The sequence below is a fragment of the Panthera uncia genome (genome assembly GCF_023721935.1).
Source record: "Panthera uncia isolate 11264 chromosome E2 unlocalized genomic scaffold, Puncia_PCG_1.0 HiC_scaffold_19, whole genome shotgun sequence".
Lineage (NCBI taxonomy): Eukaryota > Metazoa > Chordata > Mammalia > Carnivora > Felidae > Panthera > Panthera uncia.
In genome coordinates this window covers 31,918,238-31,945,601 of record NW_026057588.1, presented here as the reverse complement: position 1 = coordinate 31,945,601, position 27,364 = coordinate 31,918,238, and the positions used below count along the sequence as shown (strand labels likewise).

General features: G+C 57.9%; 1 protein-coding gene across 1 annotated transcript; it reads left to right on the top strand.

Annotated features, from left to right (window-relative positions):
- Window positions 1–188: 188 nt before the first annotated feature.
- CCDC102A (coiled-coil domain containing 102A) lies at window positions 189–25,594 on the top strand. The gene is made up of 9 exons (XM_049622247.1): window positions 189–733; window positions 8,800–9,538; window positions 11,679–11,905; window positions 14,804–14,912; window positions 17,372–17,488; window positions 17,848–18,057; window positions 18,438–18,608; window positions 20,107–20,210; window positions 22,422–25,594. The coding sequence occupies exons 2-9, from the start codon at window positions 8,954–8,956 to the stop codon at window positions 22,549–22,551; spliced, it is 1,653 nt and encodes a 550-aa protein (XP_049478204.1). The 5' UTR covers window positions 189–733; window positions 8,800–8,953; the 3' UTR covers window positions 22,552–25,594.
- Window positions 25,595–27,364: the final 1,770 nt, after the last annotated feature.

Genomic DNA, 27,364 nt, shown 5'->3' with positions numbered 1-27,364 from the left:
CCTGGGGACAAGTGCCTGCTCCTGTCCCAGGTTGGACGCACCCCAGCACCTCGGAGAAAATCTCCCCCCGCCCCCACCGCGGGCCAAGTGCCGCACCACGCTTCTCAACATGCGTGAGGTTACTCTGGTGAATCCCTTTGTGGTACAAAGGGGAAACTGAGGCCCTGTGAAGGGCAGAGACTTGCTGCTCCACGGCCACTCGGTGGCAGAGCTGGCACTAGGAAGAATGCAGGTAACAAAAGTGAACATTTGATAAGCGTGCCCCACGTGCTGTCCCGGCACAGGCGGTGCCTACTTCGGCTGCAGGGCGCCTAGTGTGTCGTTGGCGCTCTGGAAGCCTGAGGCGGGAAAGCCGAACCCCGCGGGGGCCCCCAAACCCTGCCTTTCGTACCCCCCACCCCCACCCTCGGCCCCAAGCGGAGGTGGGGCCTCCGTCCGGGTCCCGCTCCCTCTCTAGCAGAGCCCGCCGCCCCGGCCCGTGCCCCTCGCCTCCAAATCAGGCTGGTGCCCCCACCCCGGCAACTCGGTGGGCCCGGGTCACATTGGGGCTGCAGCTTGCCGGGGCCCCCCGCCCCCGCCCCGCCGTCTCCTCTCCCTCCCCTCCCTCCGGGAGGGAGGAGGAGACTCGGCGGCCCTCCCTCGGCCCTCCCGGCGGAGGCCGCGGCAAGCCCCGTGCCCGCTCCGCCCAGCCGCGGCGGGTCGGACGTCCGGAGCCCGCGGGTCCACGGCTGAGGTGAGCGGGGGCGGCAGCGCTGGGGGCAGCTAGCCACTGCGTCCCGGGAACTCCCTCCAGGCCGCGAACCTTCCGCGGGAGGGAAGGGGTTAAGTTGGGGGGCGTGCTGGAGGAGAGGGGCACAGCGTCCGCAGCAACCCCCAAACTCCGAGAACTTCCTAGCCCTCTCCCGGGGCTCCCCAACTTCCCGGGGCCCCAGGCCTCGGGTGTAGAGGGGTTGCCGGGAGTGGGGGGAGGGCAGGGCCGCCTTCGGAATGCTGCGGGCCGGGACCGGACGGGAGGGGGGCGGCGGGCGGGGGCGGAATTTGGAACTCTCCCGGGGGACCCAACGTGGTCACCATGGCGAGTGCGGGATGGACGGGTTCAAGGGCCAATCGGAGCGCGGCGCCGCCGCCCCAAGCCCGCGGCGGCCGCCAATGGGGGCCGCGCGGCGGGGTGGGCGGGACCGCGCTGCCTGGGGCCGGGAGCCCCCTCTGCCCTCCGCCAGCCGCTAGAGGGAGCGGGGCGTCTTTGCCGGACCGGGGCTGCTGGGGAAGGGGCGAGGAAGTGAGGGTCGACGCTACTTCTGGCCGTGGGCGGGCAGAAAGCGCATTTCTGGAGGGAGTTGGGGCAGTCAGAGCGATGGCTCAGTGCGAGGAGAATGGAGTGGTCCTCAGTTACCCCCCCCCCCCCCCGTTCTAATGGTGCCAATAGATGATAGCTGGCAAACCCACTCTCCGCCCTGGGCTCCTGTTTCTGTGTCTTAAGTGAGGGTTGTACAGACCTGTGTGGGGGTTGGGTTGGCTCGGGTCGGTTCAGGTGGCACAAGGTCTGCCCACTTTGTTGGACAGAGCTTTTAGGAATCTTGTTAGTGCCTCTCCCCATCGTACAGGCAAGGAAACCGGCCCAGACAAGACAGAGAGTTGCAGATATCACACAGCCTACCAGTGGCACAGCCCTGACTGGTGAGACGTCTGCTCTACAAAAGCGACAAAAGTTCAAGGAGTCGCCGAGAGGCTGGCCGGCCCCCGTGAAAGGCTCTAACTCTCTCCCATACCAGCTATGCTTGGCCACTTGGCCCGATGCCTGAGGACCCCCTCTTATAAGTGTTCCCAGGGGCATCATGCCCCTTAGGCAGACTTAGCCCAGGAGGGGAAGGATCCAATCCCAGCAGTCCAGCCCCACCCCCCCCACACCCCACCCCCACTTTGCTGCTGGTCCTCTGGGTGGACGTGGGCAAGTCGCTGCTCCTCTGGACCTAAGTTGGTCCATTGTAAAGAAAGGAGTTCTAATCAGTGATGTAGGACATCTTTGTGGCTCCTCGGTCTGAGATGGGGGTGCCTGGGATAGTCTGCTCCCCAGGGGCTCAGGTCTAGCTGGCAGGCCCTGCTTACCTCCCTCCCTCCCTCCCTCCTCTCCTGGCCATCCAGTGGCTGGAGCCCAGGCAGCAGGTCCGAGGGACAGGTGCCCGCAGTTTGTGGGCTGACCAGCCTTGGACCCTGCACTTATCCAATCAGGCTGTCCTCTGCGGTTTCCTGCTGGGCTCTGCTCCCTGCCCACAGCCAGGCCTGTGGCCATGGGCAGCTCCAGAGCGCCACCTGAAAGGTTCTGGAAGGACACAGCGGGGTTCTTAGCTTGAGGGAAGAGCTGGGCCGCTGCGTAACCCCCAGTCCCCTCAGCTGGCCCCCATCCAGCCCTCAGCATTGCTCCCTTCTCTAGCCGGATAGTGAGAGTCATCTAAATGTGCTAAAGACAAAACACAAAGTTGTCCTCCTGTGGGCCACTTAAGCTTAAGTAAGAGGCCCAATCCCTAACCTGGCCATGAAATGACCTCTGACTTTGACCTTGGCCACAGATAGGCTCACACACCTGCCTGTCTTGGAGTCTGGCTACAAAATGACTCTTTATCCTTAGGACAGTTCAACCCTCCCTCTTTATAAGGGGATCCCTAACTGTTGATCTTCTATCCATCAACCTAGAAAGTATTTATGTGTCATCTGCTGTATGCTGGGCCCTGTGCTGACAGCCAGAGAGATCAAGATTTCCTTATGACCATTGCCTAAGAACAGGGTGGTGTGCCAGTGCTTTGGAAACACTCGCGTGCTCTATATGAGATCAGAGAAGGCTTTCCAGAGGAGGGGAAACTAAAGGTGGGTCTTGAAGGATGTGTAGGAGTTCGCTGATGGAGAAAGAAGGAGGGAGAGACCTAGACAGTAACACAAGCAGCAGGAACCACTGGTCACTTTCTGTGGACAGAGTAGATGAGGGCCTCGCCTGAGGCAAGTATTGGATCAAAAGATTCCAGTTTCTGTCCTAGAGTGAGCCCACAGCTTCCTGCAGCAGTGAGGACGGCTGTGGGGCTGGGGTTCGGGAGCTCTGAGTCCCACTAAGGGGGACTGCCCAACTAATGGGATGCGAGGTCACAGTTAAGCCTTCTGCTCTCCACCCCGCCAGCCAACTTCAAGCAAATCCTGTATTCAAGGCCTGTCCTAGAAGCTGTGGGTGGCACAAGCATCCCGTCTGGGCCTGGGAAGCCTGTGCTGCAAGAAGAGAGGGCAGCTGGCCAAATGTGGCTGCGAGGGTTTGTAGGGCTGTGCTCTCTGGGGAGGAGGAGCTGGAGCTGAGGAGATCGAGGCATTTCCTGGAGGTGGCAGAACTGAGCTTGAGGGATGGGTGGGGGTTTCGGAGACTGAGGGGCAGCGTTCCGAGTGGGGGAACAGCCTGAGCAGAAACCCTGAGGATTAGAGCAGGAATAGACCCGTCTGGCTGGTGGGAGGCAGGAGAGGGGAGGGTGGGGTGAGGAAGGCTCTCTGGGGCCTGTGGTGGCTGGTCCCTCCCCGACCTGCTCTTTGGGGGGTAGTGACACCCTAGGGGAAGCAGGAGGCCACACACACACACATACAAACCACACACCCTATGGGAAGAAGGCACTGAGCCTGGTGGAGAGGGGGCAGGAAGGGCAGGGCAGCGGCAGTCTGTCTCTGTAACTGTGACCTGAGCCTCTGTGTTACACGACTCTGGGTGAGTGTGGTGAGCGTCCGTTACTAGGGCTCTGTGTGTGTGTCCCTGGGGCTGTGTTGTGTGAGTGGGATGGGAGTGAGGGTGAGGGGAGGTGTTGCTAGGCAGGGTCTGGCTGCCGCGGAATCTACGTGGGGTGCAGGGTTCCTGGTGTGCCGGGGGGTGGGCTTCTCCAGAAAGCCAACCTTGGGACCCCCACCCCTTTCCACACGTATGCACACACGGCCCCCAGGGGACTCTGGGCTTGCAGGAGGGCTGTTCAGAGCCCCTCTTTCCCCGCTGCTCCCCTTCCTCCTCCCCCAGCCCCCAGGAGGGACTGAGCCAGGCTGCTGGGAAGGGCAACGGGAGCTCCGTCTGGAGCCCACCCCTGCCTTTAGTGTGGGCGCCTGGAAGCCATTAGGGGCCTGGGTGGCGCCTGCCCTGCCCCTAAGCGACAGGCTTGAGATTCCTGGAAAGAGCCCACCCCCGCCCCCTCACTGCTGAGCCCCATGCCAGGCCTGGAAGCTCCCGGAGGCCAAGAAGATATGGCAGTGGCCCCCTCCCTGCCACCCTCTCAGTTTAGGGCTGCCAGAAGGGCCCAGCAGCCGGAGCCTGGCAGACCTCCCCCCCACACCCCAGAACCAGCACAGGGCTGGCACTGGGATTTCCTGCCTCCTCCCCTCCCCCTCAGGCCCTCACATTGTTTCTCTTTTCCAAGAGCTTCTTCTCGTGGAGCTGGGCCAGGGAAAGGCGGAGAGGAGGAGTGTGTGTTTGTGTGCATGTGCATCTGTCTGTCTTAGGGTTGAGTATTGGCACGTGTCCGTGTGTATCCACCGGTGTTTTCACGTGCGTGTCTTCGGGTGCATCCGTGACTCTGTATCTACAGGGGAGCATCTCCGTGCATCCTTACCGTGACGCGTGCATAGGGGTCCATCCCTGAGGATACGTGCCTTCCCGTGTCGCTCTGTGTCTGTGTTTAAGTGTGTGGGATTGCATGCGTGTCTGCAGATGTGTCCGGGTGTGCGAAGATGTCTGCGAATGCACGTGGTATCTAGGCCAGCCACCTCACTGCACACACAGAGAGCCTGTCGGAGGGCACGCAGCCTGCCAGGGAGGTGGTGGTGTGTGGGGAACTGCACGCTAGGTCCGTATGGCTGTGTCTGGGTGTGTGACTTTGTGTAGCTGTTATTGGCATCGAGACGTACACGTGTGTCTGTGTGAAACGAGGGGTGGTGACGAGGCATCACCATGTACTCAAATGTCCCCAACCTGGACTATAAAAATGCAGATCCCCAGCCCCACACCTACTGCCCATGAGGCTCTGGCAGGGCGTGGGGGAGGTAAGGCCCAGGAACAGCATTTTAAGCCAGTATCTAGGTGAATCTGAAAAATCCCTTGATCAGGAAGCACTGGTCTCCCTCACTCCCACGCCACCCGCATTCTACAGGTGGAGAAATTGAGGCCCAAAAAGGGGCAGTGGCTTACACGAGGTTGGTGACAGAGCTGGGCCTTTAGAACCGACGCCTGGTGACGGTGGACAGACAATTAACAAACAGCCAACGGACGAGAGAAATACAGGAGGATCGCCGGGCAGCACTGACACGCGAGCGGTCACGAACGTAAACTCCTCCACCTGAGGGTAAAACCCGCGGTGTCTGGCTGCACAGGTGGAGGCAAGGCAGGCAGAGCAGTGGAGGTGACCTAGGTTGGCACTGCCTGGGGAGAAAAGAACAGGAGAGGGGCTGGGGCGCTGAGGGAGTTTGCCAGGGCGAGAGCAGGGCCGCGGAACGTGAGCTGAGTGAGGGGAGCAGGGCTGGGGGGCGGGGGGGTGGGAGGCGGGTGGTGTGGACCGCGAACAAGTGGTGGGGTTGAAGGATTTTTGTGATTGGGACTCCCAGAGGGAGCGAGCTCGGACTTGACGCTAGAGGGGGGTCACCGCTATTGCCAGCAACAAAGCGTGGCCAAAGGTTGGTGTTCTTTAAAAATGTTTGTTTATTTTAAGAGAGAGAGCGCCCGAGCAGGGGAGGGGCAGAGAGAGAGAGGGAGAGAGAGACTCCCCAGCAGGCCCTGTGCTTGGGTCGGGGCTTGACCTCGTGAACCTCGAGATCACAACCTGAGCTGACATCAAGAGTCAGATGCTCAACTGACTGAGCCACTCAGGTGCCCCCAGGTTTGCATTTTTAAAAACTCACTCTGGGGGCACCTGGGTGGCTCAGGCGGTTAAGTGTCCAACTTCAGCTTAGGTCATGATCTCACTGCCTGTGAGTTTAAGCCCTGTGTCAGGTTCCCTGCTGTCAGCGCAGAGCCTGCTTTGGATCCTGTCCCCTCCCCCTCCCCCAAAATAAATAAACTTTAAAAACAATTAAATTAAAACTCACTCTGGCTGCCACTGTTCAGAATGGATTTGAAGAGTGGCACGTGGGTGGCTCAGTCGGTTGAGTGTCCAACCGGCTCGGGTCATGATCTCACGGTCCGTGAGTTTGAGCCCCATGTCGGGCTCTGTGCTGACAGCTCGGGGCCTGGAGCCTGCTTCCGATTCTGTGTCTCCCTCTCTCTCTGCTTCTCCCACTTCTCCCACCCTGCTTCTCCCACAGACTCACACTCTGTCTCTTTCTCAAAAATAAAGAAACATTTTTAAAAAAGAAAAAAAAAAGAATGGATTTGAAGAAGGCAAAGGAACCACCTTTGGTTCCAGGGGGAAAGCAGAGAGGCAGTGGCTGGGGTTACCCAGGTGGAAAATGATGGTGGTGGCCTTGACAGGTTAGTGACAGAGTAGGAAGAAGGTGGATAGATCCTTGTGACATGTGGCAGACCAACAGGAGTTGGAGGTGACGGGATGAGGGGTGTGGGGACAAAGCAAGATTCCAGAATGTACTCCACAGCATGAAGGAGTGAGGAAGTGCTCTTCTCCCAGAGGGGGCATCCAGAAGGAAGAGCTGGTTGTGGAGGGAATGGAGAAGGTGAGTTCCAGTTCAGCCAGGCTGAGTCTGAGTTATCTGAGGAACATCCCGGTAGAGGCATGGGAGGTTCCGGTGGGGCACCTGGGCTAGAGAGAGAGATTCAGGGCTGGTGACGACATGGTGGGGTGGCTCAGGCCGGGTGGTGAGAGACAAGGAGCCCCAGGACTGGATGATGCCGCCACTCGACAGATGCACCCAGGTTGTCCCGGGAAGGCTGGCGGGAAGCAGTTGGAGGGTAGGAGGAAGACCTGGAGAGCACGGCGTCCTGGATGAGGGTGACGGAGGAAAGCAGGAGAGGCTGACGGTGCCCACACTAGAGAGGGTGCAGCGGCGAGGGCTGAGACTTGCCCAGTAGGTAGGTAGGGCAGTGTGGCCGGAAACCAGCCTGGCGTGGCCTGATGAGAGAGGGCAAAGAGACTGAAAGGGTGGACGGGCCTTGACAGGGAAGAGAGAGAGGAGGGGAGAAGGGGGGAGGATCGTGCCAGGAGAGACTCCAGCAGGGGTGAGGCCCCCTAGAGAGGGCATCATTGGCAGAGATGGGAGAAACCGGAGAGGGGACCTTTGACCCAAAGAGGGACAGCCCTTCCATCCTCTTAGGGCCAGAGAGAAGGGGGCCATGGGCCTTGGAACAGGACCTGGAGGGAGTGCCAATCTGATGGCTTCCCTTTTCACTGCAACTATGACATTAGATCACCTGCTGAGAGTGGGGGTTAGAGGTGGGAGGAGGATGAAGAGGGGACAGAGAGGGCTGGCCAGGCAGTGTTGGGAGCAGCTGGTATTGAGACACTTTGTTGTGGGGCTGAGTCCTGCCAGAAGTGCACTGGAAAGGAAGGGATGGCTATCGGGGCAGGGCCTTGGGTGAGGATTTGTGGGACACGCTCTGCTGAATGGGGAAGGAAGAGCATGATGTCCCAAGAGAGGCTGCTGCTGGCGGTCAACACAAGGCCACAATGGAGGGAGAGGGGGACAGGCTGGGGACAGAGAGAGGGCATGTGTCTCACTTTTAAGTTTATTTAAGAAAGAGGGGGTTGGGAGGGACAGAGAGAGATAGGGAGAGAGAGAATCTCAAGGTGACTCCACACTGTCAGTGTGGAGCCCAGCTGCAGGACTGGAACCCACAAACCCTGAGAGCATGACCTGAGATAAAATTAAGAGTTAGATGCTTAACCGACCAAGCCACCCAGGGGTCCACATCTCGCTTCTTTTAAAGTGATGTGGCCCACAAATAGCAGAGTCCAGCAGTGGGACCGATCCCTCACCACGCCACACCCCCACACTGCATACGGGCTTATTTCCATCATACCACCAGAACACGTGTTGCATTCACCAAACCCTCACCAGTGTTTGCATTTGGGCTCCCAGACACAGTATCTGCGATCAGACCGAGGCTTTAACCCACCTTGAGTTGAGCCTCCTTTTCCCCTCAGGTAAATGGCAGTCATTTCCCTGGAGTCTATTGAGAGGAATAAATGAGACCCTAGGCATGGTACCCGGCCTGTAGTCAGCCCTCCACAAATGTCACTGCCATTGTCATCATATGCTGGGACTAAAACAGTGGCCAAGAGCCAGCCCCTGCCCTCAGCAAACTCACAGGATGGGGAGCAGACAGGGATACAGATCAATGGTAGGTGAGGTTGGTTAGACTAATGATGGAGACACAGATGGGGCTGGCCACCTGGCCTGAGGCGGTCCGGGAGGACTTCTAGGAGGAGATGATATCTCAGATAAATCTTAAGGATGAGAGTTAGCCCAGCGCAGCAAGCGGCAGGGAGGGGACTCCTTCAGCAAGCATGCGTGCTGCATTTGGGGTGGAGATGGGGAAGTAGTACCAGCCATTCACCTTGTGAGACTGGACTTGAAGGTCAGGGACAGCAGATCAAGGTTTCAGATCAGCTGCCTCGGCTGCAGGGTGAGGGGACAGTAGGGTGGTGTCTGGAGGCCAGTGAGGAAGCGGTTACAGGCCCTTGCTCACCACTACAGCCTCACTGGGACTTTCCTGAAGCAGACCGTTTCCCCCCTCCTGCCTTTGCTCATGCGGTTCCCGCTACCGGTTTTGCCCTTCCCATGTCTGAGCTTATGGGTATGGACAGGTGGTGGCCACGACCAAATAACGGTTGTGTTCTCCCACAGGTCCAAGGAAGAAGCGTCCCCCACCCAGTGGCCAGGAGAGCGGTGGGGAGCAGTGGCCATCATGCACAGTCGTATCGCATCCGCCGGGCGTCCCCCGTGCCGCCCCTGAGTCCGGCCGGAGTTGGGACGCAGGGCCCGCCCGCGCGGCCGCACCATGAGCCACGGGCCCAGCCCCCGGCTGGCCGAGTCCCCGCAGCTGTCCAAAGGCAGCCTCCTGACCATCCTGGGCAGCCCCTCGCCGGAGCGCATGGGGCCGGCCGACTCGCTGCCGCCCACGCCGCCCAGCGGCACGCCCTCGCCGGGGCCGCCGCCCGCGCTGTCGCTGCCGCCCGCGCCCGCGCTGCTGGCTGACGGGGACTGGGAGAGCCGCGAAGAGCTGCGGCTGCGGGAGCTGGAGGAGGCGCGCGCGCGCGCGGCGCAGATGGAGAAGACGATGCGCTGGTGGTCCGACTGCACCGCCAACTGGCGCGAGAAGTGGAGCAAGGTGCGCGCCGAGCGCAACCGCGCGCGCGAGGAGGTGCGCCAGCTGCGCCAGCGCCTGGACGCGCTCACCAAGGAGCTGGCGGGCGCGCGGCGCGAGCGCCAGGAGGCGCAGGGCGAGTGCGAGGCTCGGGGCCGCGAGCTTGCGCGGCTGCGCGGCGCCCGGGGGAACGCCGACAGGACGCCGGACGGGCCGGAGCCCGAGCGGGAGCAGGAGCCGGTGCGCGACGTCGGGTCGGAAGTGCCCCAGGGCAGCCAGGTGCGCGGCGCGCGGGTGGGGCTGTGGGGCTGGGGACGAGGTGGGTTCCTGGGCAGGGCCTTGGCACCGGGGGGTCCGGAAGGGAGCGCTGCGGGACTCCGAAAGGGGGATAAAGAAGGGCTTGGTCCCCTGGGAGGTTTCACTCCCCTGGGTTGGCCTCTGCTCCCCAGGGCCTCAAGAGGCCATTCTTCGGGAGAGGCAGATCGCCAGGGTGGCGAGGCCTGGGACCTGGTGGTCCCTCCACTCCCACATCTGAGCAGTCAACAGAACCATGAAATCGTCCCTTTGGGGCAGGAGTATGATCCGAACAGTTGCCTGGTAGGCGTCCATTAGCATCGCAGCTGAATTCATTCATTTTTTCAGCTTGAATGGGGGGGCGGGTAGGGGTGAACATCTATAACCCGCATCATCAAAGCTGAGGGGGTGGGAGATTGTCAGGGCAATAGGGGCACAGAGAAGGTCCCTGAACCAGGCTTTGGGAAGGGGGCTTCACAGCTTTCCTGGAAGAGGTCCCATTTCAGCTGAGACTAAACGGATGTGGAGGAATTAGCTGTGAAATGTGCAGGCAGACATCCTAGGCATGCAAAAGCCCAGAGGCTGAGAATAACAGGTCCCGTCATTCAGTGGGCACCTACACAGAGCACTAAACTCTGCGTGTGCCGTATCTAGTTAATTCTCACAATCCCAAGAGGTGTTTGCTTTGTGGATGAGGACACTGAGGCATAGAGAGATTAAGTACCAATGTCTGCCAGCTGGTGACTGGGGCATTGGGTAGTTGAACCAGGTGAACTCCAGGACCCACTGTAATAATCAGTCTGGCTGGAGCATTAATGGTGGGTGTGGAGGGCAGCATCCCCTGACCCAGCAGGCCTTGTAGGAGCAGAGTCCAGACTCACATTCCTCCCAGCTCCATCCCCAGACAGGCCAGCTCTTCCAGCTCAGATTCTTGGCTGCCCCTTTCCCTCCCCTTCCATCCCTGCAGGCTGGAGTGGGCACTGCTGCCTCCTGGTGGCTGAAGCCCCCCCCCCCCCTTCCTCCCCAGGCCTGCCTGGTGTTCGGAGGTGGCATTCATTGCTCTTCTTTGGGGCGGATAATGACAGCTCCTGTCAGCCAGCCTCAGGTGCTATTCCTGACCTGTCCTTGTTGTGGTTGCCAGTCACAGCCCCGGAGGTGGCAGTGCAGTGGCAGGAACCTTGGGATTACAGTCTGAGGTTTTTTCCTCCAGCCTAGCCAAGGGGCTGCTGGTGGTGATCAGGGTCTCGGTCTGAGACTCAGAAAAAGCCCCTTCCCTCCCTGTTTCCCTGTTTGTGAAACAGGACTTTGGACCAGGTGGCGTCCAAGGCCTCTACCCAGACAGTCTGAGATACATTAGGAGTAGAGCCTCTCTCCCCAGGTAGTTCCCAGGGCCACTGTCCCAGTCCAGATAGGGAAACGGAGGGCCAGACCTGGAAGGAGTTGGCCTAGACTCATCTAGGAAGGTCACAAGGGAAGCCAGGCTGGAAAAGAGTCCATGGATGTCTCAGGTTCGTGGTCAGAGACAGGCTGTGGGTGTAGCAGGGGCAGGCTGAAGGGGCCAAGGGGTAGGGGGAGGCTGGAGGAGAGGAAGAGGGCTTGGCACTGAGTTAATAATCCCTCAGTGCTTCCTGTCTGGGAGCTGGTTCTGCTCACAGGGACTGCCTGCCTGGGCCTCTTTTACCATGTCACATATCTCCTGGTGCCTTAGTGTTGGCACGTGAAGAATGGGATCTTCGAGCCGGAATTCCCTTTGAGAGAAGCTAGCTCTTATCCATTATAAGTGTCCCTGCTTCTGCTTCCATTCACACCAGTGTCCCACCATATGCTTGCATACTTCCAATGACATGGAGCTCACCATCTCCTGCAAAATCTTCTCGGATACAGAGAACTTTGGTGGCTGACTCAATGCACAGTTCCAGGAAGTGAAGGGGGAGGCCCAGAAGAGGGGGTGTCTCTCCTTCTCCAGGGATGGAGAGGCAGGCTACGGGATGGAGAGGCAGGCTGTGTGATTCGCCCAAGGTTACCTACAAGCTGATCCCAGACCCCGGGCCTGGGAAAGGCCAGGAGGTTGGCCAAGAGCGGGGCTCAGCTGCCACTGGTCCATCCTCCGCCTTGGTCCCCACAGGAATTGGAGCTAGTGGAGAGCCTGCTGAAGAACAGACCAGAGGAGCCCGAGGGCTGCTGGGAGGCCCGCAGCGTGGGGGCCGGGGGCCCACGGGGCAGCTCAGGCCGCCAGGAGCGCAGCCGGCTGCCCTGGGAAGACACAGCCACCATCGAAGAGGGTGCATCCAAGTTGACCGCCCTGCGGCTGCGGCTAGATGAATCCCAGAAGGTGCTACTCAAGGAGCGAGAGTGAGTCCTGGGAGGGAAGCAGGGCCCCGGGGGGTGGACCCGGCCACACCAGGGCACCCTCAGAATCACAGAATGAAAGTCAGTGTTGTGGAACGTGAGGCTCGCTGCAGGTGAATGGCACTACTTAGGGCCGAGTCTTGGAACTTTAGAGCGGCGTGCTCTACCGGAGGACCCAGTGCAAGGTTTGATTTATTGACTTATTTTAATAATTCATTAGTTAAATAATATGTATCGTGCATTTACTCTGGCAAACCCGTGCTCGGCAGTCAGGATACCGCTCTAAATACGACCAAACCTCCCCACCCCTGGCCTCACGGAGCTTTTCTCCTGGCAGGGAGAGGGTGCCATGGACAGTCAGGGAGGTTGAGGGGTTGCCGATGGGAATTCAGGTTTGGACTGGTTGAGTCTGAGATGACAGGGAGACAGCTGGGGACATGAGGAGTCTGGAGTTCGTGAGGTGGATCTGGGCTGGAGGTAAGAACTCAAGAGTCAGCAGTGAATAGGCGATACTGATAAAGCCACGAGCCAGGTGAAGGGAGGTCAGAGACGGAGCCCTGGAGCCAACCTAGTTTAGAGAGCAGAGGAAGAGCCAAGCAGGAGACGAGACAGGAGAAGGGAGTCCCGGAAGGGACAGGGAAGCCAGGAGCACCTGTTTCACAGAGGACAGGGAACAGTTGAATTGATCAAGTAAGGAGAGGACTAAGTTCTGACCCATGGATTTAGAACAGGGAGGTTCCCGGTGACCTTGATCAGGGCACAGGCCTGATTGCAAAGAATATTTTGTAACACCCCCTTTTCTGTCCAGAAATTAAATGCATAGATAGTGTGAAGACAGAGGTCAGTGTGGTGCTTCTATAATCACGGAACCCCAGTGGTGGCCCACAAACTCCCAGAAGCGAGGACACAGATTCCCTCTCGTGGGCTTCAGACAGAATGAGTCCTACTGACACCTTGACCTTGGACTTGTAGCCTCCAGAACCGTGAGACCGTAAATTTCTGTTTAAGCAAAACAGACGAAACTCAACCTGTTTCATTAACTGAAATTTAAAGTACACATGAGGGGAGCCTATCATAAAATATATGTATCATGACATGGAAATGCTCAGGCCCAGCTCCCCTAGAAGAAATAGTGAAATGCGGTCGACCCTTGAACAATGTGGGGGTTAGGGGCACTGACCACCCCCCGTGCAGTTGAAAATCTGACTCCCCAGAATTGGACTCCCCAAAAACTTAGCTAATAGCCTACTGTTGACCAGAAGCCTTACTGATAACGTGAATAGTTGATTAACACATATTTTGTATGTTATTCGTATCATATGCTGTATTCTTATAATAAAGTAAGCTAGAGAAAAGAAAACATTAAGAATAGGAAAGGAAGGGGCGCCTGGCTGGCTCAGTTGGTTAAGCCTCTGACTCTTGATTTCGGCTCAGGCCATGATTTCATGGTTCATGAGTTCGAGCCCCACGTCAGCCTCTGGGGTGCCAGTGCAGGGCCTGCTTGGGATTCTCTCTCTCCCTCTGTCTCTGCCCCTCCCCTGCTTGGGCACATGCGCTCGCTCGCTCTCTCTCTCTCTCTCTCAAAATAAACAAACATTTTTAAAAAAGAAAAGGAAAGGAAAATATACTTACAGTACTGTACTGTATTTATTGAAAAGTGTGCATGTAAGTCGATCCATGCGGTTGAAATCTATGGTGTTCAGGGTCAAATGTAGTCAGCATCTGGTAACTTTATAAAGAATGATAGCGATGATAACCATACCAGCAAATACTCTGAGCCAGCCACTGTCCTGCAGCCTTATGTGTGTTCAGTCAGGTAAAGTCACCTCCCAGGGCGGCTACAAAAACGGCAGGTGCAGGTGTGTGGGGTTAATAACTCAAATACACAAGTGCTGTCTCTTTGGTGACCAGATTTCCTGAGAGATGAACAGCCTTTGGCAGAGTTCTGAACAAAGCAGAGCGCGACATTCCCTCAATTTACACAGCGATTCTGTTCCTGGGGAACACCACGTTATACCGAAGATACTTTCTGTTTATATGGGAATCAGCCTGAGGTTCAAGGCTCAGATCCTTTTCACACCCAGGGATGTCCAACAGGACATGCACGCGTTACAGGGATGCGGGACAGTTCCTGGGTGCACAAGATGTCCTGGGCGTTGACTGCAGGACGTAGGCACGCCTTGTCCCTGCCCACTAAATGACCCGATCATGCGTGATTATCAGACATACCTCCTAGAAGGTGGCATTGTCTCTTCTGAGAAGCCCATGTTAGACATAGGACACGTCAGGCTTCCTGAGAGTGGTGGGGGGAGGGGGACAGTCGTGAGGCACAGCATGCTGAAGAGTGATGATAAGCACAGCTCTTCGTTGAGCACCTACTGTGTGCCAGGGCCAGGCCTTGTGCTCTTTACTCACAGCATCTCATGCATGCGCAGAGCAGAGTGCAGAGTGGGGATTGCAGGAGACCCACCCAGGGATGATGACAGGAAGTGCCCCCTCCATCTAAGACCCACTGGACAGTATTTTCCAGCTTTTCCAACTCCCGAACCCTGTGTGCAAACCAAGCCTTACAGGGAACCCCAGTACGTAAAACAGGAACAGACGTCATATTTGGCAGTTGAGCCTGAGACACTTGCCCAGGATGGCCACTGCCTGGAGTCTCGGTCACCTCCCCACGTCGTAAGCCGGGCAATCGCGGTTGTGCGTGGGGTTGGGGGTACCCCTCCAAAAGGAGTGCAGAAGCAGGGTGCCTGCCACAGTGTGGGGTGCCAGGGCCTTGAATGCCAAGGCAAGGACTTTGGACACGGACTACTCCTCCGGTGCAGACCACCGGTGAGGGCTTTCAGCAGAGGGCCTCAGTGAGCTCACCCCCATGTCTGCCTCTCCTCCTCCTCTCTCCAGGGATAAACTGGCACTGAGCAGGAACATTGAGAAGCTGGAAGGGGAGCTCAGCCAGTGGAAGATCAAGTATGAGGAGCTGAACAAGACCAAGCAGGAGATGCTCAAGCAAGTAAGTCCTGGAGCTGACGGTCTTCCTAGGAGATGCAGCACTGCGCTGTTGAATTTCAGCAGTGGGAGCAGGAGACAGGGAGTTCAGTCATTTCCTCGCCAAGCACTGGCTGTGTGCCATACGCCGTTCTGGGTGCCGGGGCAGGCGATGTCCCTGCCTTCAGAAGCTCACCTTGTGGAGGCCACGGGGTGGGGCCCGGGGGATACCGACAGTAACCGGGCAGGTACGTTCATAAGCTCTGAAGCACTCAGAATGAGAGAGATGGGGTGGTGGGTCACGAGTGTCCTCTCTAGAGGCGCCTGGGTGGCCTAGTCGGTTAAGCGTCCAACTCCGGCTCAGGTTATGATCTCACAGCTTATGAGTTCAAGCCCCGCATCGGGCTCTGTGTTGACAGTGCAGAGCTTGGAGACTGCCTCAGATTCTGGGTCTCCTTCTCTCTCTCTGCCCCTCCCCTGCTCGCACTCTGTCTCTCTCTCTCAAAAATAAACATTTAAAGAAAAAAAAAAAAAAAAAAAAAAAGAATGGCCTCTCTTGGAGTACCTGGGTGGTTCAGTCAGTCAACTCTTGATTTCGGCTCAGGTCATGATCTCACAGTTTGTGAGGTCAAGCCCCGGGTCGGACTCCGTGCTGTCAGCATAGAGCCTGCTTGAGATTCTCTATGTCTCTCTTTTTGCCCCTCCTTGCTCGCTCTCTCTCAAAATAAAGAAATAAAGTATAAAAAAAAAATAAAGTTCACTAAGTCTTAAAAGAAAGAAAGGAAGGAAGAAAAGGAAGGCAGGCAGGCAGGCAGGCAGGCCTGCCTCTCTAGGAAGGTGATGTTTGAGGCAAGACCTAAAGGAATTAGAAGCCATCCTTGAGACAATATGGGAGCAGAGTTCCTGGCAGAAGGCACAGCAAATGCAAAGGTCCTGCGGCCAGAATAAGCCTAGTGTGTGCAAGAAACAGGCCAGTGTGGCTGGAGGGTAGTGAGAGAGGAGGTTACAGGGGAGCCAGACCTCACTGGGCTTTGTAGACTGTGCTGAAGGGGAGGAGTCTGGATGTAGCATTCATTGGGCACCTAGTGTGTGCTCTCACTGATGCCTCGGGGCGGTCGAGGAGGCTGGACCCTGATGTCCCCATTTTGTAAATGACAAAACTGAGACTCCAGCTGTCAGGGGATTCCACCACGGTAGCAGGGGGATTCGGGGTAGGCAGAAATCCCCCTGGGGGGCCGCTGCTGCCTCCTGTGCAGGCCCTCATAGCCACCAGGGGGCGCATCCACCCAGAGAAAGCCTGTGGATCAGCTGCATTTCCAGAAGGTACAAAGATCCAGACCTCAGAGCCTGAAACTGCCGTGGAGGCGACTAAGGCTGGTCCCGTGGTAGACTCTCTTGGGAAATATCCTAAAACCCTCACTCTCCTGAAGCAGCATCTTTGGGGGATGGGCCCAGGAATCTGCCTTTTTAATCTTTTCAAATTATGAAGTGGAATCATTTGCAGAAAAGTGAATAAAACATGAATGTGCAGTTTAGCAGATAATTATAAAGATTCTCTTTTGTAACTGGCTTCCTGCCCTCACTATTATGTATTTGAGGCTCATCCGTGTCGTTGCACAGAGTGGTAGTTTGTTGGTTTTCCTGCTGTGCAACAGGGAATGTGCAACTCTGCCAGAATCACCCCAGGCGATCCTGACATGGCCAGCCCCGCACCCATACGCAGACCCTGTTCGGGTCTATTGTGTGCATTCAGCCAGCACAGGGCTACCCAGAGCCGAGACCATCGGGGATACAAAGGTGGGCAGACAGGCAAGCTCTCTGTCCTCCCGAGGTCACATTCCAGTGGGGAGTGGGACAGAGAGTAAAGGAGGCACCCCTTGTAGTTAGGGAGGAGGAGAGGGGCCTCCTTGAGGAGGGGGCATTTGGGCCAAACCCTGAGAATGAGTACAGTCAGTCCTGTAAAATACCTTGGAAAGAGTGCACCAGGTAGAGAGAGCCGTATGTGCGAAGGCCCAGCGGTAGACAGGAGCTTGGTGTGTTTGAGGACTAGAGCCTAGAGCACAGTGAACTAAGGGGAGAGAGGTGGGAGATGAGGCTGAGGAGAGATGGACGAGGGTCCAACCACGCAGGGCTTCATGAGACCATAGAAAGGAGGCGGGTCCTTATCCTAAGCAACCCAAAGATGGAGGTATGATTGGATTTGTCTTTTTAAAGAGCTCCTTCTAGGCTACTCTTGTGGAAAGTGGGGTGACAGGGGCCACGAGTAGACACTGGGAGGCTAGCGGGTAATGAGGTCGGAAGCGTGAGATGCCAGAAATGGCACAAGTGGTGGGATTCAGGCTCTGTTCTGGATACTCTGTGGCCCACGTGGGCCCCGCCTCAGACTCTTTGCAGAGCATTCCTGCACCAGAGCCCATCCCCCAGAGCTGGTTCCAGATGCACCCAGGTGGTTCTCACATAACCAGGCTGTGCTGTATCCTGCAGCTCAGCATCCTGAAGGAGGCCCACCAGGACGAGCTGGGTCGCATGTCCGAAGACCTGGAGGACGAGCTGGGTGCGCGGTCCAGCATGGACAGGAAGATGGCCGAGCTGAGGGGTGAGGTGAGGCCGCGGCTGGGAGCCGGGAGAGTTTGGGACTGGGGGGAGCCAGGGGCATTGTCTCCATCAGCCGACCGCTCAGAAGAGGGCAAGAAGCAGGCCTGTGCGCTGAGGTGGGGACCAGCCACACCCCGGGCTCCAGCCTGCAGGGGGTGACGGGCCTCTCTCCCACACAGAGACCAGAAGCTCCCTCACATCCTGCACACCGTGAAATCAGCCCAGGTTAATTATAGCTGCTGCAGCCGGATCTGCTTCCTGGAGCCAAAATTGGCTACAGGAGGAGATGGGGAGGGGGAGCATCCAGCCCAGACCCTGCTGTCCCTTGTCCCCCGGAACCCTGACCCCGTCCTGCCCTGTTGTAGATGGAGCGGCTGCAGGCGGAGAACGCAGCCGAGTGGGGTCGCCGTGAGAGGCTGGAGACCGAGAAGCTGGGCCTGGAACGGGAAAACAAGAAGCTGCGGGCACAGGTCGGGGACCTGGAGGAGGCGCTGGCCCGGCGGCGGAGGCAGACAGCCAGCGCGCTGGACTGTGACCTGCGGGCCAGCCAGGCTGCGCTTTTCGAGAAGAACAAGGTGGGGTAGCGGGTGGTACGGCCGGGGCCGGGGCACCCCTGGGGCCCCGTGCAGCCAGGGCAGAGCGCCTGCTGGGTGTCCAGCTCCGGCCCACTGGGGGCCGGGGACCCCTGAAGTAACGACTAAGGACAGGGGTGGCAGTCGCCCTAGAAGCTGCTCCTCCTGGGTGCCCACCGGGGGCGAGGCTTACCGAGCACTTTACTGGGAGCCCGGCCCCGCGCCAGTGCTCTTTGTTCGTTGTGTCGCTTAAGCCTCTTAATCCTCCAGATGTCCATCGGGCACCCGCTGGGTGCAGCCTTGTTGTGGGCACTGGAGGCACGGCGGCGAATAGGCAGGTGCCCTCTGACGCCGAGTCCTCCCCCGTCTCCCCTGCCCCGCAGGAGCTGGCAGACCTGAAGCACGTGCACGGCAAGCTGAAGAAACAGTTCCAGGAGAAGGTGGCAGAGCTGGCACACGCCAACCGGCGGGTGGAACAGCACGAGACAGAGGTGAAGAAGCTGCGGCTGCGGGTGGAGGAGCTCAAGAAGGAGCTGGCCCAGGCCGAGGACGAGGTGAGCACCCACGGGGGCCCGGAGGGCGGCCTCAGACCTCAGCCGGGGTGGGAGTGGGGCGGCAGGGCCCTCCTGTGTCGCTCTGCGCCGGGCCCCCGGTGCCCGGCATGAGCCTGACTCTCGGGAGGTGCCCAGGGTAGAGCGGGATGTGGGCGTCCAACGGATGGTAAATAGATGCGTATGTAGCAGCGTGGGAAGAAAATCGGGCGAAGAGATGAGTAGTCGAATAGATTAATGGATAGATGAGTGGGTGGATGTGTAGGAGGCACAGGTACCACATAGATGTGTAGATGGAAAGACGAGAGAGTAACTCCGTGGATGGATGAACGGATGTATGAGAGAACAGATGGACAGGTGGATGGGGAAGGGAGGGGGAGGAGGGAAGAGGGAGGGATGGAGAGGATGTAACGATAGGTGTATGAAAGGTGAGTGGATGGGTGGGTAGATGGGTAGGTGATTGGATAGACGGATGGGTGGATGGGTAGGTGATTGGATAGATGGATGGGTGGATGGGTAGGTGATTGGCTAGATGGATGGGTGGATGGGTAGGTGATTGGATAGATGGATGGGTGGATGGGTAGGTGATTGGATAGATGGATGGGTGGATGGGTAGGTGAGTGGATAGATGGATGGGTGGATGGGTAGGTGATTGGATGGATGGATGGGTGGATGGGTAGGTGATTGGATAGATGGATGGGTGGATGGGTAGGTGATTGGATAGATGGATGGGTGGATGGGTAGGTGAATGGATAGATGGATGGGTGGATGGGTAGGTGATTGGATAGATGGATGGGTGGATGGGTAGGTGATTGGATAGATGGATGGGTGGATGGGTAGGTGATTGGATAGATGGATGGGTGAATGGGTAGGTGATTGGATAGATGGATGGGTGGATGGGTAGGTGATTGGATAGATGGATGGGTGGATGGGTAGGTGATTGGATAGATGGATGGGTGGATGAGTAGGTGAGTGGATGGGCGGACAAATGACAGATGAGTGTACAGATATGTGGAAAGACAAATGACAGTGCAAAGATGGCCAGATAACTGGATCAGTGGGTAGAAGGATGAATGGACAGAGAGAAAGGACAGAAGGATGGAAAGATGGGATAATAGGTGTGTCTGGGAGAGTGGAAACGGATAGATGGGGCGGATGGGTGGCCGGGTAGAATAAGCAGTGGTGAGTGGGCAGGTAGGTAGGTGTCTCCATGGACAGATGCTATTCCACGGCTGAATGGTCAGATAAACAGACCCACAGGGAGAGACGGGCAGGTGGGTTGATCGCTGCATCAGTAGCTTGGGGTGTTGCAAGACGTGTAGACTTGGAAGGCAGGGGCGCAGCAGATACGGAGAGGAGCAAAGGGATGCTTCCTGGGCGGAGGTGGGCCTTGGTTTTGGCCTCGATGGGCAGACAGGGCTTGCTCTTGGGGAAGGCAGAGGAATGGCAGGAGTGGCTGGCCCAAGGTGACCCTCACGCTCTTTCCCTGCTCACCCACCAGCTGGACGAGGCCCACAACCAGGCACGGAAGCTGCAGCGGTCGCTGGACGAGCAGACGGAGCAGAGCGAGAACCTACAAGTGCAGCTGGAACATCTGCAGTCCAGGTGAGCCCGGCGTGCGGCAGGAGGGCCAGCGGGGAGAGGATTCCCGGCCGGGGCACAGAAACCGGGCAGAGAGACTTCCTCCCGGTCAGGGTTGGAGCCCCAAACTCCTGCTAGAGGGGAAGGCGGTGAAGGAAGAGATCCAAGACCCCTGGGGCCAGAATCCTGTCCCCTCCAGGCAGGAAGGGCCAGGGCCAGGAAACCAGGGAAGGGGAGTGCAGGAAGTGAGACCAGCTGGGAGCCCTGGAATCATCTCCTGTGACCTGCTGGCAGGCAGGTGGGCGGGTGGTGAGAGGGAAGGAAGGGCGGCCAAAGAGGTCGGGTCCTAGGTGGAGCAGCGGACAGGGCCAAAGGGTCTGGAGAGTCATGGCCAGGAAGAACAAGCAGCCCCCAAGGTCCCCGGGCTGGGGTGACCACAGGCCAGCTGGGAGCTGAGGAATCGGAAGGCAGGGAAGCATGGAGGAGCCCCGGCCCTGATGGTAGACCCAACCCATCAGCTCTGGACGGGACGCGACCGCGTTAGTGAAGGATGACCTCAGGGTCTCTGGGGCACCCAGCTAGCACTCTTCATCCCTTCCCTGACCACCCCATCCCAGGACTCTGTGTACTCTCCCCGAGACCACAAGGTAACAGAAGCCGAGCCTAAGCCACTGCCTACTTCATAGGTGCCCCGCCAGCCAAGGGCATCATGACCACTATACTGACCAACTTCCTGTGCCAGGCCCTAGTCAGGCCCTTAGTGGCATCCTATTATTTCACAGAACAGAGAGATACGGGCTCTGCAGCCAGGCTGCCCGGGTGGTGGGAATCTGCATTTAGTAGCTATGTCGGTGGTCAACGTGGTCTTGCTTGGGTCACTTGCTTAAACTCTCTGTGTCAGTTTCCTCCTCTGTAAAATGGGGATGATACAGTTCTTACCTCGCAGTTATTGTGAGTTAAATGAGCTTATAAAAGTACCTGGCACATAGTAAGTGCTGCTACTGCTGTTATTGCCTCTGCCCCCAGGGAGCCCCTGGGGGCTGTTGGGGGGTACTTATATTTGGGACCCATGTTGTGCCGCAAGAATCATGCTCCTATGAGAGAAGGGAAGTAGAAGATATTTTGTTCTAGGGAGCTGGCAGACGAGGAAACTCAGGCCTAAGAAGATAGATGTCTTCACGGCCACACAGTGGACCAGTGTTCTGGCCAAACTGCCCCCTGGCCATCTGTGCCCTGATTTACTGAGCACGTGCCATGTGCTGCCGTGTGTGGAGTTTTCGTGGCTGGGAATTCAGGCTATGAAGCCAGACCTGAAGCCATGTGACGTGGCCAACCTGGCCTCAGTTTCCCCATCTGCCTGGGACGAGACCCATAAAGTGTTGTGCAGGGGCCCAGGCACCAGTCCAAGCATGGCCGGCACTGGCCACTCTACCCCCACAGCACACACCCCTCAGAGGCCGCCTAGCCCCGGGCTTTCCCGCAGTGTTGGCCACATTCTTTGGGAGCCATAAACTCCCCAAATGGACAGGCAGGCTCTACCCAGCCTCTCAAGTGCTTCCAACGGGGAGGGCAGGGCTGCCCAGGACTACTGCCTCGTTTTATTTTCCAACTTTTTGTGCTTTAATGTTCCGGGGACAGCTCACTAAATCACGGCCCAGTAATGGAGGCCCCCGCCGGGGCCCCTCCCTGCCGTGTTAATAATTCATGCCTTCCAGTAAGATGCAGCCAAGGCGGCCACTTGCTGGGGGATGGGCATTTCCTCCACCAGCCCTTGTAAATTTTGGCTTTAGGAATTTGAATGTGGGGAAGAGCGAGGGCGGAGCACTTTCTCACTGTCCCGGGGGGGGGGGGGGGGGGGGGGGGACTCAGACCCCTAGCCCCAAACTCTCTGCCTGTGATCTTTGGAGCCTGACGTGGGTTCAAATCCCAGCAGTATGACCCTAAGCGGCTACTTTACCTCTCCAGCCCCAGCCCACCGTGGAGCCCAGCCTCACTCACTACTGTCTGGGGGACTAGGCAGTTTACTTGACTGCTCTGTGCCTCAGTTTCCTTGTCTGCCAAACAGGGGTGAAGTAGCATCTCCCTCACCTCCGTGGTTTCTGGGAGGATGATGGGTGATGAGGTGATGGATGAAAAAGGCCCAGCCTGGGGCCTGCCAGCAGGGAAGTGCTAGGGAAGGCCTGGCTGCTTGCAGCTGACAGACTCCCCTGACCGTCCTGTCACCCGGCCCCACAGACTCCGAAGGCAGCAGCAGAACGCCCCCCTCTTCGGGAAGATCCGAAGCGCTCGCTTCGGCACTGAGGAAGCCGGGGACGGAGCCAGCGACCTGGATGAGGATGAGGACCTGCAGATCCAGGTGGCCTAGAGCTCCCAGGGCCGGACAGGACTGGCCCGTGGCCACAGGCCCCTGGTGCCTAGGCGGACCGGCCGCTCGGACTGATGCAGCCACCCGTGTTCCCCGCCACGGCTGACTTCCTCCTCTCCCAGGGTGGGGGTCGACCATCCCACCCTAGCAACGCCTCTTGGAAGGGAAGCCATCGCCTGTGTTTTATACATGTATATTTTATGTATGTGTGCGGGGTCCTTGGACCCATCTGATGTTATAAAAACAGGACCGCTCCCGGGCCTGGTCTCCACACCCCCCATCCACCCAGGACCTTCATGCAGGGGCGAGGGGGATGGCGAGGGGGGCTGCTGGGGCCTCGACCCAGGCTGCCTCTCTGAAGCTTCAGGGTCAGGTGGAGCTGTTTATAGTACAATGTGATAAACTCAGCCTTTTGTAATAAACCGAGTTTGGGTTCTCAGGGCAGAGTCCTGAGAGTGTGGCAGATGTGGGCAGCTGGTGTAGGGGACAGCACGTAGCCCAAGCTCAGGAATGTCAAGTTACGTAATGAGTGACTGAATATGCAAAAGAATGAATGAATGAACATCTGAGCTGCTAAATGGTCGGGAATCCGGCTCCCATGAGGGGAAGGAGGAGGTACAGTGTGTGTCTAATCTGAGAAGAAGAGACTTCCATTCTGCTCCGGATGGATTCAGATCTGTGCCTCTGCCCCTTCCTGGCTGTGCAACCATGGGGAAGTACCTGACCTCTCTGAGCCTCAGTTTCTCCATCAGTAAATTAGACATCTCATACAGCTATCGTGAGAATAAGATGAGTTCATCTGGAGCTCAGTAAAGGTTAGTTCTTATTGAAATACGTGAAAGTGTGCGCCAGAGAGGGGGGATTTGCCCGCTGGGTTCTGCCGCATGGGATGAAGGTCAGGTGACCAGAGGTAGGTGTAAACACAATAAATAATAAATCCTTGTATCTTTATCCCAGCCCTGCTCTAGGTAATGAAGTTGCAGGTAGTTTCCATGTTATTTTTGATACTTAATGTCTAAACCCTCTATAACCAGCAGATTTATGTTAAATCTGGTAGAAACTTATTCAAAACACAATAGCATACATTTTTGAATCTGCAAGTCTAGGTGGCATTGAGACACCTGCCCTTAGATGAATTCTCAGCAGCAGGCCTGCTTTCTGCAGAAAGAGGCTCCGTCAACATTGTGTTTTAGCAGGCAGAAGGGGTGAGTTCCCTGTGCTCAGGGGGTATGCAAGGAGCAGTTGTGGCTCTGAGCAGGGGCCTGGCACCAAAGAGGAGTTCACTTCAATTGGGAAAGAGACTCTGTGGCTGTGGTGGAGAGCTGCACCCCGTGCTTTCTCTCTTGTGGCCCAGTCTGAGGGGGCCCCCAAGGCCCCAGTGCTGGTGATCAGTGACCTAGCAGTGCCGGTGAGGTGGGATTTGCTATCATGGCGGAGAGGCCTCAGGTTCCCTCCTGCGCTCCAAGGGCAAAGGAAGGAGTGGGTGAGACCCAGCCATGGGGAGCCCCCCTCCCTCCATCATGGGTCTTTCCCCACAGGCCAGAGCCAGCGGAAAAAGCGCTGTGGGGAGAAGGGAAGAAGACCCATTTCCTGTTGGGGCCTTTCTGTTTTCTCTTCCAAACAGGAAGTCAGTCCCAGAAGGGGCTGAAATGCTGCCTGCCCTTTGACCCCCAGGAGCCAGGCCCTCACTGACAGCAGCCCTGAGAGCCGCCTCCCCAGGCCCCAGGCAGACCTGCCGGTAAGGCGGGCTTCCCCAGACTCCCTGGCACCCCTGAAAAAAGAGTGTTGAGCAGGGACCCCATTCCAGCCCATCTGCAGGCGGGGCCGCTCCGGAGAACGGCAGTGAGGAGAGGGTCTGGCCTCCCCCATCAGCCTCCAAGGGAAGACCAAAGTCTCGGGAGGGGCAGACGCGGAACCAGAAGATTCTCCAGGCCTGGAATGTGCTGCCTTCCTGCTCGCAGCCTGTTCGTCCTGCGTTCGCGGTGGTGACGGCAGCAGCTTTGGCTCACGTGATACTTTGAAAACTATATTAAACGCATTGCTAATAGCAATGGGAAGCTTCTCAGAAAAATGCGGGTTTCCTTCTCATGAGGAATCGGCACATTGGACCACGTCGGGTTCACGCTCACACGTGACTGCAGCCTTACTCTGCGTGCACCTCATTCACATCACCGCCTGGCCCCCGGAGGCACCTGAGGGTTTTTCCTCTGGTCTGGTCCAGTCTCTCCTTGAACAGGTGAGGGAACTGACCAAGAAGGGGAGACACTGGCCCAAGGTCAGGGTGAGGTATAGTCAGTCCAGGGACACATGTCAGCCATGAGCTCGGAACTCTTACCGGCTCCTCGTCAACACAGGGGTGACTTCCGAGAACGGGTAACCGTGTTGAGCCTCGCCGTGCACTTCACACCCGCTGAGGCAGGCGCTACCATCCTCCTCCCACTTTTCACCGAGGATGCAGAGCCTCAGAGGGGGCAAGTAACTATCCCAAGGCCACACAGCTGGTTGGTGGTGATGTTGCCATTCCAGGTCCGATGGATCCGAGGCCAGAGTCCGAGCTCTCGAGGACGGCTCCCTACCCCACCTCTCCAAGGCAAGGCCCCACGTGGTGCAGCCCCTGCCCTCCCCTGCAGCCCTACCCCACTCCACTTCTCCAGAGACCCTGCAGCTCCAGCCAAGTTGCACCCCCTACTGCCACCAGCCTTGCCCCTCCCCCATCAAAGCCCCACCAGTCCTTCAAAGCTCAGCCTACTTTGTTCATTCTTAGAGTCTTAGGGGGTTGTGTACTCCTCTGCTTCTCCTGCCTGCCCCACCAGATGCTCCTGGAGGCCAGAGAATCCTGCCAGCAGCCGTCACGGTAGCCTGGACTGAGTGGGCATCTTTGAAAGAGGGAAGGGAGGAAGGAAGGAAGGAAGGACAGATGGATGGATGGAAGGTATGGTAGAAGGCTGGAGCTGGAACAGAAAAGAGAGGGAGGGAGGGAGAAGGATGGATGGATGATATGAGAGAAGGCTGGAGCCAGAACAGGAAGGGAGGGAGGGAGAAGGATAGATAGTTGGATGACATGATAGAAGTCTGAAGCTAGAACAGAAAGGAAGGAAGGAAGGAAGGAAGGAAGGAAGGAAGGAAGGAAGGAGGGAAGGGAGGAAGGGGAGGGAGGGAGGGAGGAAGGAAGGAAAGGGGAGGGAAGGGAGGGAGGGAGGAAGGAAGGAAGGAAGGAAGGAAGGAAAGGGAAGGGAGGAAGGGAAGGGAGGGAGGAAGGAAGGAAGGAAAGGGAAGGGAGGCAGGGAAGGGAGGGAGGGAGGAAGGAAGGAAGGGAGGAAGGGAGGAAGGAAGGAAGGAAGGAAGGAAGGAAGGAAGGAAGGAAGGAAAGGGGAGGGGATGGGAGGGAAGGGGAGGGAAGGGAGGCAGGGAGGGAGGGAGATGGATGGCTTGGTAGAAGGCTGAAGCCAGAACCACCCCCCAAATCCAGCCCCACTGCAGTACCTGCAGGACTGGTCCTGGATGGGAGTCTGCGCTGGTCAGATAAGCAGTGTCCCAGGGCAGAGGGCCGAGTACGAAAGCAGCAGCAGCCCAGGGGTGGTGGTGCCAGGCCTCTCCTCACAGGCCTGGGGTGCCCAGACAGGCTAGAGAACCGGCTGGGCCAGACTGCCCCACCCAGCCCCTCCTCCCCCTGCAGGGACAGGCTGGGGGCTCTGGAGTCAGTCCTCTGAAGGCTCGGCCTCCTGAGTCGTTTTGCCAACCCGACTCTACTGGGCAGCCCCCGGGGTCGCCTGCATTGAGATCCGTACCCGTACCCGGGAGTGACCCTCCCCCCTGCGCCCCAGCCCTCCAGATAAACATGGTATCGGGCCCCGGCTCTTTCCAATTGGCTGAGTGTCTGCTGGCTTCTATCCCTCTGGGCTTTCATTTCCCGATCTGAAAATGAGGACAATAGTACCTGGGTTGTCCAAACCCACGTCCAACAACACGACTTTACTGTTAGTATTGTTTTCCTGGCTTTCCCTATTCTCTGCATCCCCTCCCAAGAATCCAGTGCCCTGTCTGCCTGGAGACTGCCAGCCACCCTGGGCACCCCTCTGGGGCAGCGGGAGGGACCTCGGACGCAGAGGCAGCACCCATCAACCAGCTGCAGCTCTCGGCACCCCCCCCCCCCCACCACCCAGCTCCTCCACCTACTAATTGCAGGGTTGCAAGATGCCAGCTGCCTCCCAGGCCCCAGGCGGGCTCCTCCCAATGGAGCGGGGCTCCCCGGAAAGCCTCCCAGTTCTCCTCCAACCCCACAGACCCAGCTGCATTGGGGGTCGTCTCCATGGTGCTCGGGCCACCCCCACTTCCGCAGGAGGTAGCCTTCCTCTTGGCTTTCCCCTTTCCCAGGCTTCCTGAAGTCAGAGAGGAGCATCCTAGCCTCCCCTTCCCCCACTCAAGAACTAGCCGTGGCTCCCCACTGCTGGACAAATAACAGCCTCGCTCCACATCCTGGCCCTGGGAGTGCTCTCTACATGCCCTTAAGCACGTGCTCCAAGTGGCCTTGGTTTCAGGTCCCTGTGACTCTACGATAAAGTCCAGACGGGCCCCTTGCTGTGGCCTCTCTCCCATCCCCACTGGCTTTGCCAGTACTGTCTCCACACCTGCATCAGTGCCCTGGGACTGCGTGACAGTTCCTGGCAAGCTGCTCACACCTGGCCCTCCAGCTCTGAGGGCCCAGGTCCTGCCTCTGGGAATCTGGATCTCCCCAGGAGGGAGGGAGAGGGTCCTTCAGAGCTGACGCCCTCCGCCAGCTGTCATTTCACGTTTATATAGGTGCACAAGGGCA